Genomic DNA, 17,688 nt, shown 5'->3' on the forward strand with positions numbered 1-17,688 from the left:
TGCAAAGACAAAGTAATGGAAGTTTTTGCGCTGTTTATGAATTTGCGAATTAGTTGGCGAATTATTTTACGTGTTAACAAATTTAAAGAAAGAAATATTAAAGAAATGGCGATATTTGGTTACATGGTGAAAACCGAGAAACAGTATTGCGTAGTCTTTAGCTTCAAAAACAGCGACAGTTGAAAAAAATGCTAAATGCTTTAGCTATTGGAATGATTCTACAAAAAAAGTTTGGCTAGATTGCAGCTGATCGATTAAATACCCAGTCAATACAAATAAATAAAAAAAAAACATTAATTGCTTCAAAGTTGCATTAAAATGGAAAAAAATCAGCCAAATCCATGTATTATTTGCTAATCTTGTGCAAAAATCTTACTTCAAGATTTGACTTGAGAAAAGCCTTGAACAGTCACGAAAAGCAAAGATAGTCAACAATACAACAATAGTCGTTATCGACAGGGAGTTGAGATGATACACTAAATATTGTATTGAGTTAAGGAAAGCCTTCGAACATGGAACTAAAAAGCTCATAACTCGTTTTTTATTCTACTTAGAAATTTCAAACAGGTGCCATCTTCAGCAGAAAAATCAGAGCTTTCGATGGACATATAATGTTAATATGTGCAAGTATTTTTTCATCCCCATATTAGAGAATTTATACGAAATTTGTGTTTTATTGTCCCCTAAGGAGGTTTTGCCCCCCATAATGGGACGAAAACTAGAGTTGTTAAATGGACTTTTAACATTTAGAACTAGAATTTAAGTAAGAAATATTTCTTCTTTATTTTTACTTATTTGAAAACAAATATGTCATATATAACAAATACTTGGCCTGAATTCAGTTAATATTAAATACTTACAAAAGTTGTAACTGGTGTTGATTCGCTAGATTGTTTAGTTGAAGCAAGCCTCTGCGTGTCGATAGACTGTATTTAGAAAATGAGAATTAATATACTGCAATAAATAACACTAATAATTGGAAGCTAGACATTCAGAAGCTAGTAGTTCAACGATATAGAAATGATGTTTGAAAAAAGAATTTCTTTTTAGTCAAAGGAATGAGAATCTGACAGAGTGAGATTATACTGCATCATACAAGGATAGTAGAAGCACATCAGGAGTTTTATGTTCTTGAAATAGGAAAAACTTTTTTTTTAAACATAAGATAATGATCTTTTACAAAAACCCATCGCCACTGATTTAATGCAACAGAAGAAATTATTTAGGTTTGTGAAGGAGAACTTAACTAACCAGGAAAAGATAAAATAGAGTATTTTAAGGTTTTTGTTATTTTTATATTTTTATTATTTTTTTAATTTTAATTTTTATTTTACTTTATTTATTTTTTTTATTTATTTATTTTTATTTTTTAAATTGCCCACAATTTTCAAATAGTACCTTGATTTCACTATAGATTTTTTTAACTCTTGGTGTAGCTGTTGGACAATTTTTTCTGCTTCATTATACGCTAATGATGTTTTTTGATGTTCATGTTGACTCAAAACACGTTCACTCTCAGCTTCATTTACCTGCAAAGAAGAAAAGACACAGTAAAAACTTTAATTGTAATGGTAAAGCAAAAAATCCTAATATGAGATCTAGGAATAAAACTAAACTGTTGAACCATGAAATAGGTTTCAAAAAAAAAGTTCAGCAATAAATCCTTGTCAGATAAAATTACAGGTAATCATGAAGAATTGAAACAGTAAAATAGGCATATGAAGTTATGAAAATGAAACAAAGTTAGTTCGTTTTAGAAACGTCCACTTAAATACTTTAGAATACTCATTTCTTTAAAAGGAGGGGGGGGGGGGCGGACTTCCAAGATCTATGAATTATGAAAAATCATCTACTACTGCATCAAATAAAAAACACTGTATGTACAAAAAAAGAAATATATGGAAGAAAACGAAAATAGTGATGTACAATATTGAACATGATTAAAAAAGTCCTTAAAATACACTCTATAACAAAAAATCGACGCACTAAGAAGCAATCATCCGATTGCTTTGAAATTTTGTATGCATGAATGTTTTGCCCAGCTATGCAGATGATTAAAATTTGGTGTCCAATGAATGAATAGTTTGATCTACAGCGCATCGAAACTGCGTATCCAGCAGATGTATAAAGAGCAGTTCTTCAACAGTTGTTAAAACTTTCGGTTTGGTTGCGATTCAGATTACCTTTCAACAACTTAAAAATGCCTTGGCACATGGTCCGTGCTCATTACGAGCAACTGTCAGAATTTAAAAGAGGCCGGTTGTTCAAATCGGGGAATGGCTCGTCATTTGAGTCGAAGCAATGCAGCAATTCAAAGATACTGACAAGGATGGGTGAAAAATGGCAGAGTTCAGCATCAGGATGCTAGCGGTTGACCTAGGGTTACAACAGATCGTGATGACAGAGTGATTGCCTAATCAGCTGTCACAGCGCTTTCTTCATTTCTATGAACCGTCAGACGTTCAACCAAAACACCAGTGTCCATCATGACCTTTTACTGACGGTTGGGACAACGAAATCTATGCTCATGCTGATTGTTACGCGACCTGCCACTGACGCCTACACACTGCCAAGCCAGATTAGAGTGGTGCATGGCTCGATCAGGTTGGAATGGTGCCGACTGGGGACGTATAGTCTTTAGCGATGAATCTCACTTCCAACTGACATGACGATCATTGAAGACATGTTTGGAGACACCCAGGGCAGAGAGGGGATCCTGGTTTCACTGTTGCATGTCACACTGGCCCTCAACAAGGCATTATGGTCTGGGGTGCCATTTCCTTTGATAAATGGACCCCTTTGGTCGTAATTAGAGGTACACTTACTGCACAGTGGTATGTCGACGACATCTTAAGACCTGTTTTGCTGCCGTTCCTTTTGCAGTACCCTCGGCTGGTTTTCGGCAGGACATTGCCAGATAACATACGGCACATGTTGCTATGAACTGTCTGCAAGCTTGTCAAACTCTTCCGTGGCCTGCCAGATCTCTCTCCCATCGAGCATGTCTGGGATATGATGGGATGGCGATTGCATCTAGCAAGGAATGTTGATAACCTCGTCCAACAATTGGAGCAATTTGGCCGGAAATACCGCAGGACACTCTGCGGGAACTTTATCGGTGTTTGCCACACTGTGCTTCAGCTTGTATCCAGGCTAGAGGCCGGTTAATACCTTATTGAACTTGTTAATGGATCATTCCACATCAAATCACATAAATTAAATAGTCGGCCGTGCCGTCATGTCTCCGTTTTTTTTCCATTATTTTTTTACAAATAGATATGTATAAGAAAAACCCAAATTAATTTTTTTAGATTTTCGAATGAAAATTATGCTTTGGAGTATTTTTTCGAAAATTCGATTTTTGATCATTTTTTGGAGTCACTGTTTCGGCATGAATTCAGAAAATATCTCTAATTTCTTTACTTTTTAACCAATTAAGCTGAATTTGGTATCAATTTCAAGCTAATATTTTCCTCTTTCAGTGTGAACGACAGAAAGTATTCTATGAACAGTTGGGTGTTGCCACTCTTTATCTAAAGTCAGTTTTTATGTTTCTTCAATTGGGAGATTAAATAAGTTATATATCTAGAGTACCTACTACAATCAGCATCAATTTTTTTTTTGTATCATATTTAAATCTTTCTCTTGCTATGTAGAAAAAAGTAGAAGGGTGTTTTTTTGTTGTTTTGAAAGAAAAAAATAAAGTTGGTTTTGCAGAAAATGCAAATTTTCTATTACTTTAAATCCCTTTTAAGCTTAAAAAAGGTCAAAAACTTTTCAGAACAATTAATCCTGAACTCTCAAAGGATTTGTATCAATAGTTAATCGCTAAAAAGTTGTAGTATGCTGAAAAAAAGTAACTGTAGAGAGCTGAGTAGGTTGTTGCGCTATTGGTCTAGATGACCCACATACATTTCTGAAAGCTGTGCACAGACCCCAGATAATATTGACAAACACAGGAATGCTGCTTGCAGATATTTTTAAAATGAATTAATGCATTATTGATTTATTTTTAGTGAGCAACAAATGTTGGTCCTACACTTTTGATGTTCTCCCAATAAATAATACTGAAACAGACATAAATATGTAATTTTTTAAAAAAAGGCAAAAAATGTTGGTTACAAAGTGGTACTTGTTTTGTTTCCAACTTTGCATTTTTGCTGTTGACCTGAATATAAACCTAAGGAGGATCACAGCATTTTTCCCAGAACTTTTTTTTTTTTACAAATTATTCGAGTTCACAGACAGTTTTAATTTTATCTGTGTCTGGCGGTACAACTTTGAAATACTGAAAGAAAATCTCAGAATTATGTGGAAGGTATTTTGTAGTAAGTTACCGCCCCTAAGCCAGGGCTAAGGCAGAAATACTTAAAATATACCACCAGCTCAGTTATTCCGTCCGAGGACTGCAGTTTCGTGCTTTTTAGCACTCATCAGCCCGGAATAGGAATCACATGAGCTGGTGGCGAAAATCCTCTTAAGGGAGCCAAGAGAGCCAAACAAACTGGTAGCTAAAGTAGAATTAGCACACCAGATGAGTGATTGCAGCAATGGTGCGGTTCAACTCAAAGATTGATGGCAAGGCATGGTATTTTGTAGTAAGTTACCGCCCCTAAGCCAGGGCTAAGGCAGAAATACTTAAAATATCCCACCAGCTCAGTTATTCCGTCCGAGGACTGCAGTTTCGTGCTTTTTAGCACTCATCAGCCCGGAATATATTATATTTATATTATTATATATATATTTTAAGTATTATGTGGAAGGGTTGGGGAATTATTCAAGGTCAGCTACATAGGTGGGCCCCACTACCAATATAAAGGGTGGTGGGATAAAGCGAAATTTATGACAAAGGGGGGGATAGACCACTTTGAGACTACTAAAGGGTTAACACAAATAACATAAATTGAAGAGAAAAAATGTTACCCTAAGAGTAGCGTGATTAAGCATTTCTTGCCATGCTGGATCAAAGCATCTTCCTTCTTTCTTAAGACCTTCTTCTGCTAGAAAAACCATTTCTTTTGCTGCAGAATGAGCACTGCTTGCTCTTTCATACCTCAGTGCTGCTTTTTGTGTCTGTGACTGCAACTATAAAAAGAAATAAACACAAATATTATTGAACTCAATTATAATAAATCACAACTCAATAACAATGCATAATAACAATAATAATTCAAAACAAATAATAGTACATTGCACACATAAAATTTGATTCAATCTACAAGAAATCAAATAAAGTGAGAACCTGATCTATCATTCCAATATCTATGGTGTTATTTCTATGGTCTCTGCACAAATAGTACTTTAAAAACATAAACAAAATCAGCATTTATGCGTTCTTTGGCTTGCAAGTAGAAAATTACATGTTATTTTACAATATCTCAGAAATTCAGTAGCAATCTCTAAATATCAGGTATTGGTTTTCTATATACTAACTTATTATATCCTAAATAGTCTAAAATATAAAGCAAGCTGGGCACAAAATCAAATTATTTTTTATAAGAATGAGCTATTTCTTTTTCTTTTTTTGTTAATTCCTGTATTTCTCTTTTTAAAACTTTTTAAAAAATGAAATACAGTCGAGTCCCGATTTACACCAGGGATACGTTCCAAAACCCGTCACGTAAGTCGAAATTTTGTGTTGTGGAAAAAGGTATGTGTAAAAACTTTTATAAACATACCCAATCATTTTAAACACTTGTAAACACCACCTCAAACAGTTTTTAACCATTCCTTAACTATACATTACCATTTCTAACATCAAGAATGCAATTTTTATTAGCATTTTTTTTTCTAAGCTGTTTTATTCGACATAAAATACAGTTAGGATGCAAAATCAATGATCAATGGGAAAGAGGGGCATGAAATAAACTAGTATGGCACATACAGTATACTAATAAAATAATGCACTCTATTGTATACTGTACAGCAGGTCCAGTAATGATATTTGTAAGTTAAAAAAATGAAGATGACAATGATTTATGCTGCCTGATCAAACCGTTACTCAAATATATATTTCTAATACAGTTGCATCTCTAATTCTTTTATAACGTTTCCATCTATGGCAAAACCCCTCTTCCAGGTGGTCTTTAGTTTACAATATAAAAGCAGCTTCTAGTTTCATTCTTTTTGGGTTTTGCTTCGACACTACTCGGCGAACTTTTATGTATATCCTTTTCTTGAATTTTAATTGCGTATGGAAGAGCCACTCATATCCAATTGTCGTGTTACCTTACTTTAGATAAAATAGCGGCCTTAGGTGTCATTACATTTCATCAACTTTTGCATTTAGAATGAAAAAAATAAATGGAAAATAAGGAGTAGAGTTATTTGTATGCATTAACAAAGCGATGTTCAGACCAGTACGCTGTGAAAACTTCCAGTGTCAGTGATGATAAAGGGATGAAGGTTCATCTGGGGGAAAAAATTATTTTTAGTAGCCAATAACAAAGTCAATACTTATGCACAACGATTCAATTTCCGAAAATTTTCGTGTTGCTGGCGATTGATTCGCGTTAGGACTAAAATTCTTTACCGGGGAAATAATCGCGTTATAGCCATTTCACTTAAGTCGAATTGCGTTGTAGCGGGAGTCGACTGTAACCAAAAAATGGAAAGCTTCAAATCTGCTAACAGACATTCACGGAATTTTGTCATTACATGATTAATTAATTATGATTAATAAATGTCGAGTACATGATTGATTATTATGTTGTTTACATGCAGCTCATGTATCGTTCTTAAGAAATATTTAGATTAGCTTAAGAAACAAAATTTTTAATGATAGTAAACTATGCTGCATTTCACTGGGAATAGCTACTTTAAAAATTGGCTTGAGAAACTGATGTTGCAAAATGTAACAGAAAACTGTGAAACTGGGACTGAGAGCAATAGTTTGTAGGAGAACTATCATGATAGTGACTTTGAAATATCACTACTAATTAATTACCTCTCTTTTATGGCTTCCATCTTTCATAAAGAAAGAAGAAAAAAGGTCCTCCAAGAGCGCAATGCACCTTGTAAGAAAAATTCCGTAAGTGCATTGTTGAATATACAGCTAAACGTTCATTGATATTTTAACCTCAAAACTCAATACACATTGACACTACAAAACACAATTGTTGTATGATACCGCAGACTCTTTCAGTGTAATATGTTACTGTGTTTCTCCCTATTATGTATGTATGTATGTACTGAAAGACTAGCAAAAAAATAATAACAGGTTAAGGCTGTTTTGCAAAAATGATTCAACAGGTTGATTCATAGCTGTAACTTTTGTCTGATTTGCATACAACAATTAAAAAATTATAAGCCTGGAGTTCTAACAGAAAATGAAAAAGAAATCAGAAGATGAGAAAATAAAAATAATAACAATAATTACTTAAAGAAAAAGAAGTAACAAACCTGCTTGGCTTGCATACGAGATTCATAATAGGGCCTTGCTTTTTCTACACAAGAACCAAGTTTCTTTGCTAGCTGATTGACACGTAAAGATGATTCACTAAGCAAAAGTCTAAAATTTGATCTTGCTTCCTATATCAAAGAAAAATTAAATTGGGAAAAAAAAGATTTGATATATGTTTTTGAGAACCAGATTGCAAGATAATATAACTTATACTATATAAGACAGCAGGGCAACAATCAAAATTATACTCACATCTAGTTCTATTTCTAATTTATTGATCAAATCTGTCGCTGTATTCAGCCTCTCGAGTTCAACCTGAATCAGATCAAATTAATGATTAAAATATTATGCGTAAATAATATCCACTCAAAATTAAATACAGGTGATCCAAAAGTTAGGACCAACTTTTAAAATGAATTATTGGAAAACGAATGAAGATAAAAAGATGTGGTTTGAACTAAACAAATCGAAAAGAAACCAAGTTTTGTGTGGCAATGAAACAAAAATCGTTCTGCTTTGGTCCGACAGTTGGCGCTATAGCTTATTACAGGGGTGATTGTGTTCCAGTATTTTACCGGATTTCCGGTATTTTCATCTTGAATTCCGGTATCTTCATCTTCGAAAATACCGGAACTTCTATATTTTCAGAAAATCTCACTTTTGTAAAATTTAGGGCGATGTTTAATGAAACGCCGAAAGTCCAAATTGAAGACGTTTTGTTTGGTATAAAGCATAAGCTACGGTCATGTTTTGTAAACTCTATGGTAATTATGAAAGAACAGCTGGGGTGGGGGATGGAATAAAGGCTAGATAAGAACATTTTTCCTTCTTTTGCTTTTTTTTTTTCTGCAAAAGAAATGGTATTTTTCACACGTCCTTCAAGGTCAAACTGGGAAGGGGTGAAATCGGTGGCTAGTTTTATTTTCTTTTGGGGAAGGTAGGAAGAGAAAAGTGGGACTCTTATCTTTGTTCTTTATTGCAGTTGGAGGAATTTATCGTATGCAAATATTTTCTTTATTTTATATTCTAGTTTATGATCTTTATCTGCATGCATTCGGTTGTTATTGTACTAATTCTAATTATACTTTATCGTTAATAATATGTAGTTAACTCTTACTTTTCATTTTGCTACTGTTTTTGTTTGATAAATTTATTCATTTCAACTTTGCATGTTCTCATTTAAAAAATGAGGCATCTGGATAGATCTGAAGATATTGGCTCCATCGATGCAGGAAAGTAGAACAATTTTCATTGGGAATTGTTAAACATAGGGGATTAATACAATGAAGAGATGGAAAAAAAGTGTAGAAAACTGATAGGGTTGGATTTTGTTTTTGTGTTTTTTTACATATGCTAATGATGGTGTGAAGGCATTATTGCAACATTCTTCTACAAATACTCATAAAAGAAACCGGGAATCATTAAAAAATGCTGGTGTATAAGGCTTTAATGTATTAGCAAATGAATGTAATTAAGGATTCAGATACTAAGGAGAAAATAAAATATTCTTTGAAAAATTTTTAAAAATTAGAAAAATTAAAAGAATTTAATTCCCACCATGCACATGGACGTATTAAGTCCAATTAAAAATTCGAGTTTTAGCCCCATCAAATAATTATGTATATAAATAATTTATATACATATAATATAGTACATACATACACTTTATGTAACACTTTTTCTTCTTGGAAAAAAAGTTCAGGTACTTTTTTATGGAGTCACAATCACCCCTGTTATTATATCTCCATAATTTTTACAATACAGTTTAACCAGGGATGCCCACCTAGGGGGAGGTCATGGCGCAGACTGCACCATTGAAATTTTTAGGAGGGGAGGGGTGTTTTGATGGGTATTTTTCACTTTTTTGGAGGTGGCTCTTGATTTAGGGGTTTTTTTTGCAACATTTAGGGGTGTGTGCACCCTCGCCTTTAGGGGGTGGGGACCACTGGTTTAACTAAACAGGCTTTCTCAACTATGGAAAGCATTTTAATGCATATTAGCTTCGGCTAACATTACTTGCTGCCGTCGCTCCTTTTTATATTGTTTGTTGCTTTGCATGATCCTAGATCAGAAATCCGACAGCGCTAGTAGCCAGCAGAACTATTTTTGGTTTTTGTTGCCAGACTAAAGTCGGCTTCTTTTTTATCCGTTTAGTGTAAACCGCATCTTTGTATCTTTATTTGTTTTCGAATTAACCCGGTATATTAATAGATTTGCATGCTGAGCGATCGAAAAGCGTTTAAAATACAAATTCTAAACACAACTTTTATGTTTTTTAATAGCAATTTACATTAGTAGAAGTCAACCTACACTGATCAGAAATACAACTTTTCATAAGCGTTTAAAATACAAATTCTAAACACAACTTTTATGTTTTTTAATAGCAATTTACATTAGTAGAAGTCAACCTACACTGATCAGAAATACAACTTTTCATCTGTCACAGGAGGCAGACAGGGCTCATTGAACCAGTCTTGATTATTTTAATATTATTGATATTTATCAATTTAACTTATGACCAACAATTTGCACTTTTCGTCTTACTAACCCTAAAACAAAATCACATGGTACAGTTATGTTGAACAAACATTATTTCAGAAAGTGCTATTTCAGTACAGCTGAGTAATTTTCAGAAATCTGTAACTTTATTTTTTTAAAGGTTTTCATGAAGATCACAGTCAATTTGAACTCTAGTTCTTTTAGTTCAATTATTTGGAGTCAATTTTTATTTTTTGTCATAAAGAAAAAAAATTTAACAGTATTTTTACAGATCAAGAACCCGAGACTCATTCAGCTACTTCTTGAAACCAGGGCCTGATTACTGCAAGAACAAGTGGGACAAATGCTCCATCATCCTCAAATTATCAAAGGAGCCCAAAATTCATTTTAAAAAAATTACAACACTGCTTCTCTGATTAGTGACAAAGAATCAGAAGAACTGAAAAATATTATGAAGTTCTCTCAATTTCTATCTCTCAACATATTTGAAAAATAGCGTTACAGGAAAAAGGAAGTTTGTTTTCTAGTCATAAGGCAGCGCTTTTTTAATGCTTCTATAGTAAGTTAAATTTAATCTACGCAGATATTAGAATAACAGTTTCATAACATAATTTTCGGCACTTTCATTTTTTCCGATTGCCAAATAATGTATCAGGAGGCCCGATGAAACGCCTGTTCCGGCTCCGTGCTGTCATAATCGGGCCCTGATTGAAGCAGCAATTTTACAAAATATGATATGTTTTTTATACAACTGCATAGAAATCAGTAAAAAATGAGTGAAAAAACAAGAAATAAACTACATGTAATCATTAAAGACATATTTCGCAATGTACACTCTGCATGTTAATGTTCTTAGTACAAACGCAACGTACTTGAACTCGTGGATCTACAGATTCTTCTCGGGATATACAATCATTTTCTGCTGTATTAGCTTTAATTTCAATCTTTTCATGATTTGATTCTCCATTGGACATATTAATGTCCTGTAACCAACCCTCCCGTTCTTGTTTCGTAGTACAGTGTACAAAATAGAAGTTCACGAACTCAATCGGCGAATGAGTTGCTAATCATCCGTCAGTAAAAGGCAAGGAAGTAAAAATACATGTCTGTACCGTAGCCTAGGAGGATACAACGCTGCGCTGTCACGGTTGCCAGTTTTGGCTTTTGTTGCTCATCTTGGCTATTTTTGATAACACTTGGCAAGAAAAAATTCAAAAGTAATAGACAAACCGTTGATTGACATTTCTTTTTCAAATAGCTTTTTTAATTTTTAAATCCTGTATCCTATGTTTCACTTAATGTTTATCATACATATGGAAAGAAACGTCCTAAAACTGCTCATAAAAATTGTCATATTAAAGTCTAAAATTTTCTTTCGTCCCAAGTGAGCTGCGCCGCGAAAGCATTCTACTTAACTTGTTTCCGAATGCACCCTAATTTTTCACCTGGCAACCCTGCTGGAAAGAGATTTACCAATCAGGGAAGTGGGAAAGAATTTTTATGGTAACCTGATTAAATAAATGCCAAACTAAAATCTCCCCGATGAATGTATCTGTTCTGCCGATCATGCTGGTACCTTTTTTGCTCTCGATCATTAAAATGTGTGAATGAATGTTTTTCAGTTATTCTTCATTTGTCATTTCTGCATACGTCAGATTTTCATGCTAAGTGGTTTTAGGTCTCAATATCTTTGTTCTCCCGTACAGAAGATAAAACGCCAAATACTGCACTCCAGTAACATTAGAGTGTCTAAATCCTCACTAGTTCCTGCTTTTCGATGCTAGGTTTGCGTTTGCTTCTGTTTGTTTATATATAACTAGAAATCGTGCGGAAGGACGAAAGTGTGTTTAAACATTTCAGTTTCTTTTTGTTTCAAAAGGTGCATGTTTCTGATTAGCATGTCTTCTCGGTTTTAAAGGTCTACCAAGAAAAAAGCCACAGCTATGGATGATAAAAAGGTTTGCTGAGATATTGCATTTTTATATTAATTCCAGTGTTGTAATGGAAAGGCGAACTCCACTTTTTTATTTTTTGGGAGAACGCAGAGTTTCCTAAGTTATTAAATGTTGGAAAACAAACGAATGAACTATTTTAAAATTAAGGCAAGCTTTAAAATTTGTCTCATTTATATCTGTTCAAAAAATTGCATCTTTCGACAGTGGCGGCGATTCGGGTTGCCCCCCCCCCCCCCACTTTTTATGGTTCATTTGTTTATTTTATTTTTCAATTTAGGAACCAAAACTAAAAAAAAAGTGTCAAAATTTTTAGATCAGAATTATTTGTTTTACTTTGTACATCTGTTTATGAAACATTATTTAGCACAAGCAGTAACTTTTAGTTTATGTATTCACTGTTTAAATATTAGTAAAGCAATTCTTTTACTTAAACAAACCGTACTTGCTTAGTGAAATTATTAACAAGTGTTTGTGACATCTCAAAATACTTTGGGGCAAATAATGAAGTCTAATTCATGTCGTAAGTGTTTCTTCGGGAAAAGTTATTGCGTAGAAAATTTATCAAATTCTTAATGAAAACATGAATTAATTTGCTAGATTTACATAAATTACCACTCATCTACTCTTAAAACCAGCAATAACAAAATTTTGTTCTCTTTTTTTTTTTTTTTTTTTTTGCTGCCACTAAAAGTCCTATGGCGTTTAGTTGTCGTTTTTTTTTTCTGCCCCGCTCCCCCCCCCTACTTTTTATTCCCAACCACCGCTCTGTCTTTGGATAAAAAAGTGATTATGTTAAGAAGGATAGAAAGTGCTTGCATAATGTGAGGGTCATCCATAAATGATATCATTCTTTTTTCATCATATTTGACCCCTCTCTCCTTTTTCACACTTCACCGGCACATGTAACACTGCTTTTCATTAATAAGCATACTGTTACGTAAAACTTCTGCAAAAAAAAACGGGATGCCTCAATCTTTGTTACCATGCCATTCCATGGAAAACGGTCATTTTGTCCCACACATGACGTCTCTTATATTTCATTAAAACTAATAATTTGAAAGGCTAACGATAAACATTTCATTGCTTAACAAATTACGAATGTGTGATTCCTTAAGCAAAAGATTTTGTCACTACTTTTTTAAATAATTACATTTTAATGCAATAAAGGAACCGTCACGTGTGGGACTAAAAGACTACATTTTCGTGTTATGGCCCTACTTCCTCCCTCCCCCTTGTCACACTATCATGGCCCTCTCCCCTCAATGTCTGGCATCATTTGTGGACAAACTCTTAGGAGTTATTAAGACCTTCAGTCTTATGTCATTTCAAGAACTCACAAATCTGTCTTTGTGGTTTCAAGTGCCAGAATGGATGTGGCATGTAGTTTTATGGTTCGAACAGCTGCCTTCTACCCATACAACATGGTTCAAACCCCATTATGAGAAGAATATGCTCAGCACTTTGCTCCCTCTTTGCAGTGTATGCATATTAATCCTAAGGCCAGAAGGTTTTCCCTTATAACACAATATGCACAGAGATAACAATTTTTTACGATAAGTCACTCTTTCAGGCGTAGGTCTTACTTTCTAATGTTTAAAAAAATATTTTAAGATTGATTTTAATGAAGAAATGAAATAATACCTTGTTTTTCTGAACATCTTGTGTCATCTTTTTTCCGAAAATGTTTTAAAAATGGCTTTCATGAATTGTTTGATTAAATGATCCCCTGTAGTTGGACTTTTCCCAAGATTTCCTAACTGCCCCCTCCCCCTATGAGGCATGAGCCCGATGTTAGGAAAGATTTATTTGGATTAAGGTAAATCAGTTATTGCAAAAGGCATCAAAAAATAAAAAAAAACATGGCAATTACATCTACAATACATGATAAAAACTTAAACCTGCAGCAGTCTTGCTGTTCTTTTATGCAAGAAAAGGTTCAAAATGGTATCTATCTCTGATCAAAAGAAAAAAAAACTCCTGATTTTTCACTTGATGGTTTTTCACTCGGCTCGGCAATTCTACTGTTGTTTTAAGAGATTAAAGTGTAAAGGCAAGACTAAAATGTAAATGTACATATAACATGGCAATTAAATCTACAATATTTGAAATACTCTGAAATTTGGAAATTATTTTTCTAGTTGATACAATTTCTTCTCACTTATGTTTTTTTTTTTTTTGTTTGTTTGTTTTTATTCGTGATGTACACAGTTGAAAAACTTCCCCCAGAATTAACAGCACAGAGAAGGAAGTTACAACCAGGGCAAAGGGCGAGAATCGAACCTACCACCTCGGGATTACTACAATGAGGCACTAACCAACTGCGTTACCAAGGCCACAATATTCATTCATTCTTTCTGATGCTATTTTCCCATGTTGATGCCATGCAAAAGTAATCGCTTAAAATGGCACAGAGCAATGCATATGAATGTGATGAAACAGAGAAGAAACTGATTTAAATAAGATGTTTCTACCCATTTGTACATTTCCAGAATCTTTTACAAACAATGCAGCCAATGAGATCTTTATTTAAAATTTGAAGTTAAGCTGTTACAGAAAAGACATTTTGGTTTTGTCTCTTATATTACACATCGATGTCCCCTCTGTTACTGTTATATTTCTTCTAATTAATAAAAATTTTTAAAATTCATATGAAATGTGATTATACTAATTTTTTTTTTGTATACCGTACCGAGGGCGGCCTATAATCCGCAGGTCCTAAAATCAGCCTGAAGAAAAAAAAGCTTTGTATAATCCGCGGAAAATACGATGTAAAAAGATAAAGTTTGAATTTAACATACCTTTTGAGCAACTAAACTAAAAACGTGAAAAAGTAATTACTTTGAAGGTGTAATCAAAATTAATTTGAAATATACTCTAAAATATAATGATTCTTCAGGAAATCTTGATTATTGTATGCTAATTACTTGAAAAACAAAGAGTCAAGACAAAGGAGCAAAGGGTCTAATCTTGTGCAAATGGCTACCTATTTCACTGTAATCTTGCTTATCTTACCGTATTTTCTTGCGTATAATCCGCGGATTATCTGCTAAAAAAGGCAAAGTTTATGAGGTGCGGATTATATACAGCCGCGGATTATCTGTGATTTTTTTCCCCTTAACACCAACACATTGAACCTCAATATTTTTACAGAAGGATTCAGCGATCAAGACCGTACGCTGACTGAATGTTGTTTATTTTACAAAGCATGCATGTTCTTCTTCGCTTCCTGCCTGTATGTTGGTTATTTTACGTTGCTTGAATGTTCCTCTTGGCGATTCAGGTCATGTAAAATAAGCAAGATTACAGTGAAATAGGTAGCCATTTGCACAAGATTAGACCGTTTGTTCCTTTGTCTTGACTCTTTGTTTTTCAAGAAATTAGCGTACTATAATCAAGATTTCAAGAAGTAATCATTATATTTTAGATTATATTTCAGATTAATTTTGATTATGCCTTAAAAGCAATTACTTTTTCACGTTTTTAGTTTAGTTGCTCAAATGGTATGTTAAATTTAAACATTCTTTTTACATTGTATTATATGCCGCCGCGGGTTATACAAAGCTTTTTTTTCTTCAAGCCGATTTTAGGACCTGCGGATTATAGGCCCCCCGCAGATAATACGCAGGAAAATACGGTACATGACCTGAATCGCCAAGAAAAACATTCAAGCAACGTAAAATAACCAACATACAGGCAGGCAGCGAGGAAGAACATGCATGCTTCGTAAAATAAACAACATTCAGTCGGTGTACGGTCTCGATCAGTGATTCCTACTGTAAAAATATTGAGGCTCAATGCGTTGGTGTTGAACAGATAATCCGCGGCTGCATATAATCTGCATCTCATAAACTTTCCCTATTTAGCAGATAATCCACCGATTATAGGCAAGAAAATACGGTAATCCGCTTTTTAAGTTTGAAGTCATTTTTATATTTTGAAAAAGTAAATTTATTTAAAAAGTTCTAATTGAGGGAACATTGATTTGTGGAGAGCTTTTAAAATTTAAAAAACTAGGGGACTCTGCCCCTGCTCGCTAACGTCCTCCAACCCCCGAAGATTGCTTCACAATCTTATTTGATTTGGAAAGATTTAAATGGTCAATTAGAAAGAAACGGGTTAAAATCGCATTATGAGCTCCCTTTGGATCAAAACGCACCCCTTCTCCGGGTTTCAAAATTACTTGTACCAACTTGCAGAGCCGTACGGGCTAAGGGGCTCCTAGCATCACAAAACTTCAGTTTTGTACGTTTGAAAAGTCGCTTTCATATTCGTGGTCTCTAGTAATATATTTTGCTCTTAAGTTCGGGGCTTGAATTCAGTTGAGCCTAAGATTTTCTGTTAAAATCGAAAGCCTTAAAGAAGAAACATGCGGATCGAAAAGACGTAACTATGGCAACGCCAAATAAAACATCAATAATTTTAATGACGATAAGATTATTCAAACTTTATTTTTAACGGATTGTAACTTTTTTTCCTTTGGACATAGAAGCTCAGTTTTTCAATGAGTTAGATCTAGAGTAAAAAAAGCCCCTCTTTCCAGTGGTGTCAAAAAGAAAACTGTGGAACAATTCCTTCGCTTTTTACTTATAGATTTAAGGAAGAAAGTAGAGCCTAAAATTTAGCTATGCCTAAAAAAGTTCAAGCTAAAATCGCAAATAACTCCCGCTGTATTTAAGTTAGAGCATTGAACCAACTTGGGTAGAACGCGGAAAATTCTACCCTTTACAACGATATATAATATTAATATCTGCAAGTAATTTTTCATCCCTTTAATAGGCAATAATAGGCAATTTATGCGAAATTTGAGCTTAAAAAATTGATTACAAAAGAACTAATTCGAATTTTAAAAAATAAAACCCCATGTGCACACCCCTGGGGCTCGAAGTAATTTTGTACAAAATGTCAAAGCTGTAGGTGCAATGGGGTCTCCTGGATGCACATCCACCAAAGTCTTCCTTTCCGAATTTCTTTGAGACCTTACTTTTATTTACTATAAAGAGGTAAGAAGAAATCTTTGTATAAATCACAGATACATACATTCAGAAACATGAAAAATCATATTTTAAGCAGTTTTTGAAATTTGTATATACAAGTTTTTAGATTCTTATACCTTGAAAACGTCATATCACATATTGCTGGTTCATGCAAATTACTCACATTAGATAATGTGTCAAATTTCATTTTCGAGGTACAAAAATTTGAAAATTTTCCGAGGGACACCTGTACCACCTTTGGGTGTGGGGGATTCCATACCCCATTGACCTCCCCTCCCCCCAGTGACGTCCGACTCCCTGAATGATTTTTGCAGTTGTTGCCCCTGGTTTTGAGACTTATATTTAAAAAAAAAAAGGGAAATGACTCCCTCCAAAACCAGAAGCTGGATCTGTCCTCCGCCCTTGCAAGCATGTGAGACCAGTTTCTGGCTGTTTTCTCTTTATAAAACAACTTAAATTTTTGTTATGTATTTTTTTTAAATGTCAGAATGTTCAACATTTAATACCTGATTTTAAAATTTGCTTATAGTTCATGCTATTTGGCACTGATCTTCAAAAGATTCCTTGCTTTAAGAAAACATTTACGTATGGAATATGTACTGGATTAGCAGCTGGTCTGGCAAATTTCATATTTACTAGTAAGTATTCGTAATATTGATTCAACTTTTTGTTTTTGTATATCAGTGTATAATACATTTTTGCATGTTTATTTTATCTAAAAATAGTTTTTATTAGCTCATATATTAAGTTATTATCTATCTTCATTTATTGTATTATTTTCTGTGCTTTACTACTAAACAGTGGCGTATATGTGTTTTTATTTTGGAGGGAGCCCAAA

General features: G+C 33.8%; 2 protein-coding genes across 3 annotated transcripts in view; one reads left to right on the forward strand and one right to left on the reverse strand.

Moving 5' to 3' along the window:
• LOC129218481 (SH3 domain-binding protein 5-like) overlaps positions 1–10,948 on the reverse strand; it is a 31,536-nt gene extending 20,588 nt beyond the window's left edge. Inside the window, exons 1-6 of one of the 2 annotated variants that reach the window (XM_054852763.1) lie at positions 10,774–10,948; positions 7,655–7,717; positions 7,402–7,530; positions 4,924–5,085; positions 1,399–1,529; positions 861–926 (exon numbers count right to left, since the gene is read on the reverse strand). In XM_054852763.1, the coding sequence (XP_054708738.1) occupies positions 861–926; positions 1,399–1,529; positions 4,924–5,085; positions 7,402–7,530; positions 7,655–7,717; positions 10,774–10,875 (653 nt within the window). In that variant the 5' untranslated portion in view covers positions 10,876–10,948. The remainder of the gene's footprint in view (positions 1–860; positions 927–1,398; positions 1,530–4,923; positions 5,086–7,401; positions 7,531–7,654; positions 7,718–10,773) is intronic. The other variant, XM_054852765.1, reaches the window with a different exon arrangement.
• Positions 10,949–11,664: 716 nt separating this feature from the next.
• LOC129219349 (cytochrome c oxidase assembly protein COX20, mitochondrial-like) overlaps positions 11,665–17,688 on the forward strand; it is a 28,059-nt gene continuing 22,035 nt past the window's right edge. Inside the window, exons 1-2 of the mRNA XM_054853710.1 lie at positions 11,665–11,859; positions 17,380–17,488. Coding sequence (XP_054709685.1) covers positions 11,845–11,859; positions 17,380–17,488 — 124 coding nt within the window. The 5' untranslated portion in view covers positions 11,665–11,844. The remainder of the gene's footprint in view (positions 11,860–17,379; positions 17,489–17,688) is intronic.

Source organism: Uloborus diversus, chromosome 3 (assembly GCF_026930045.1).
Source record: "Uloborus diversus isolate 005 chromosome 3, Udiv.v.3.1, whole genome shotgun sequence".
NCBI lineage: Eukaryota > Metazoa > Arthropoda > Arachnida > Araneae > Uloboridae > Uloborus > Uloborus diversus.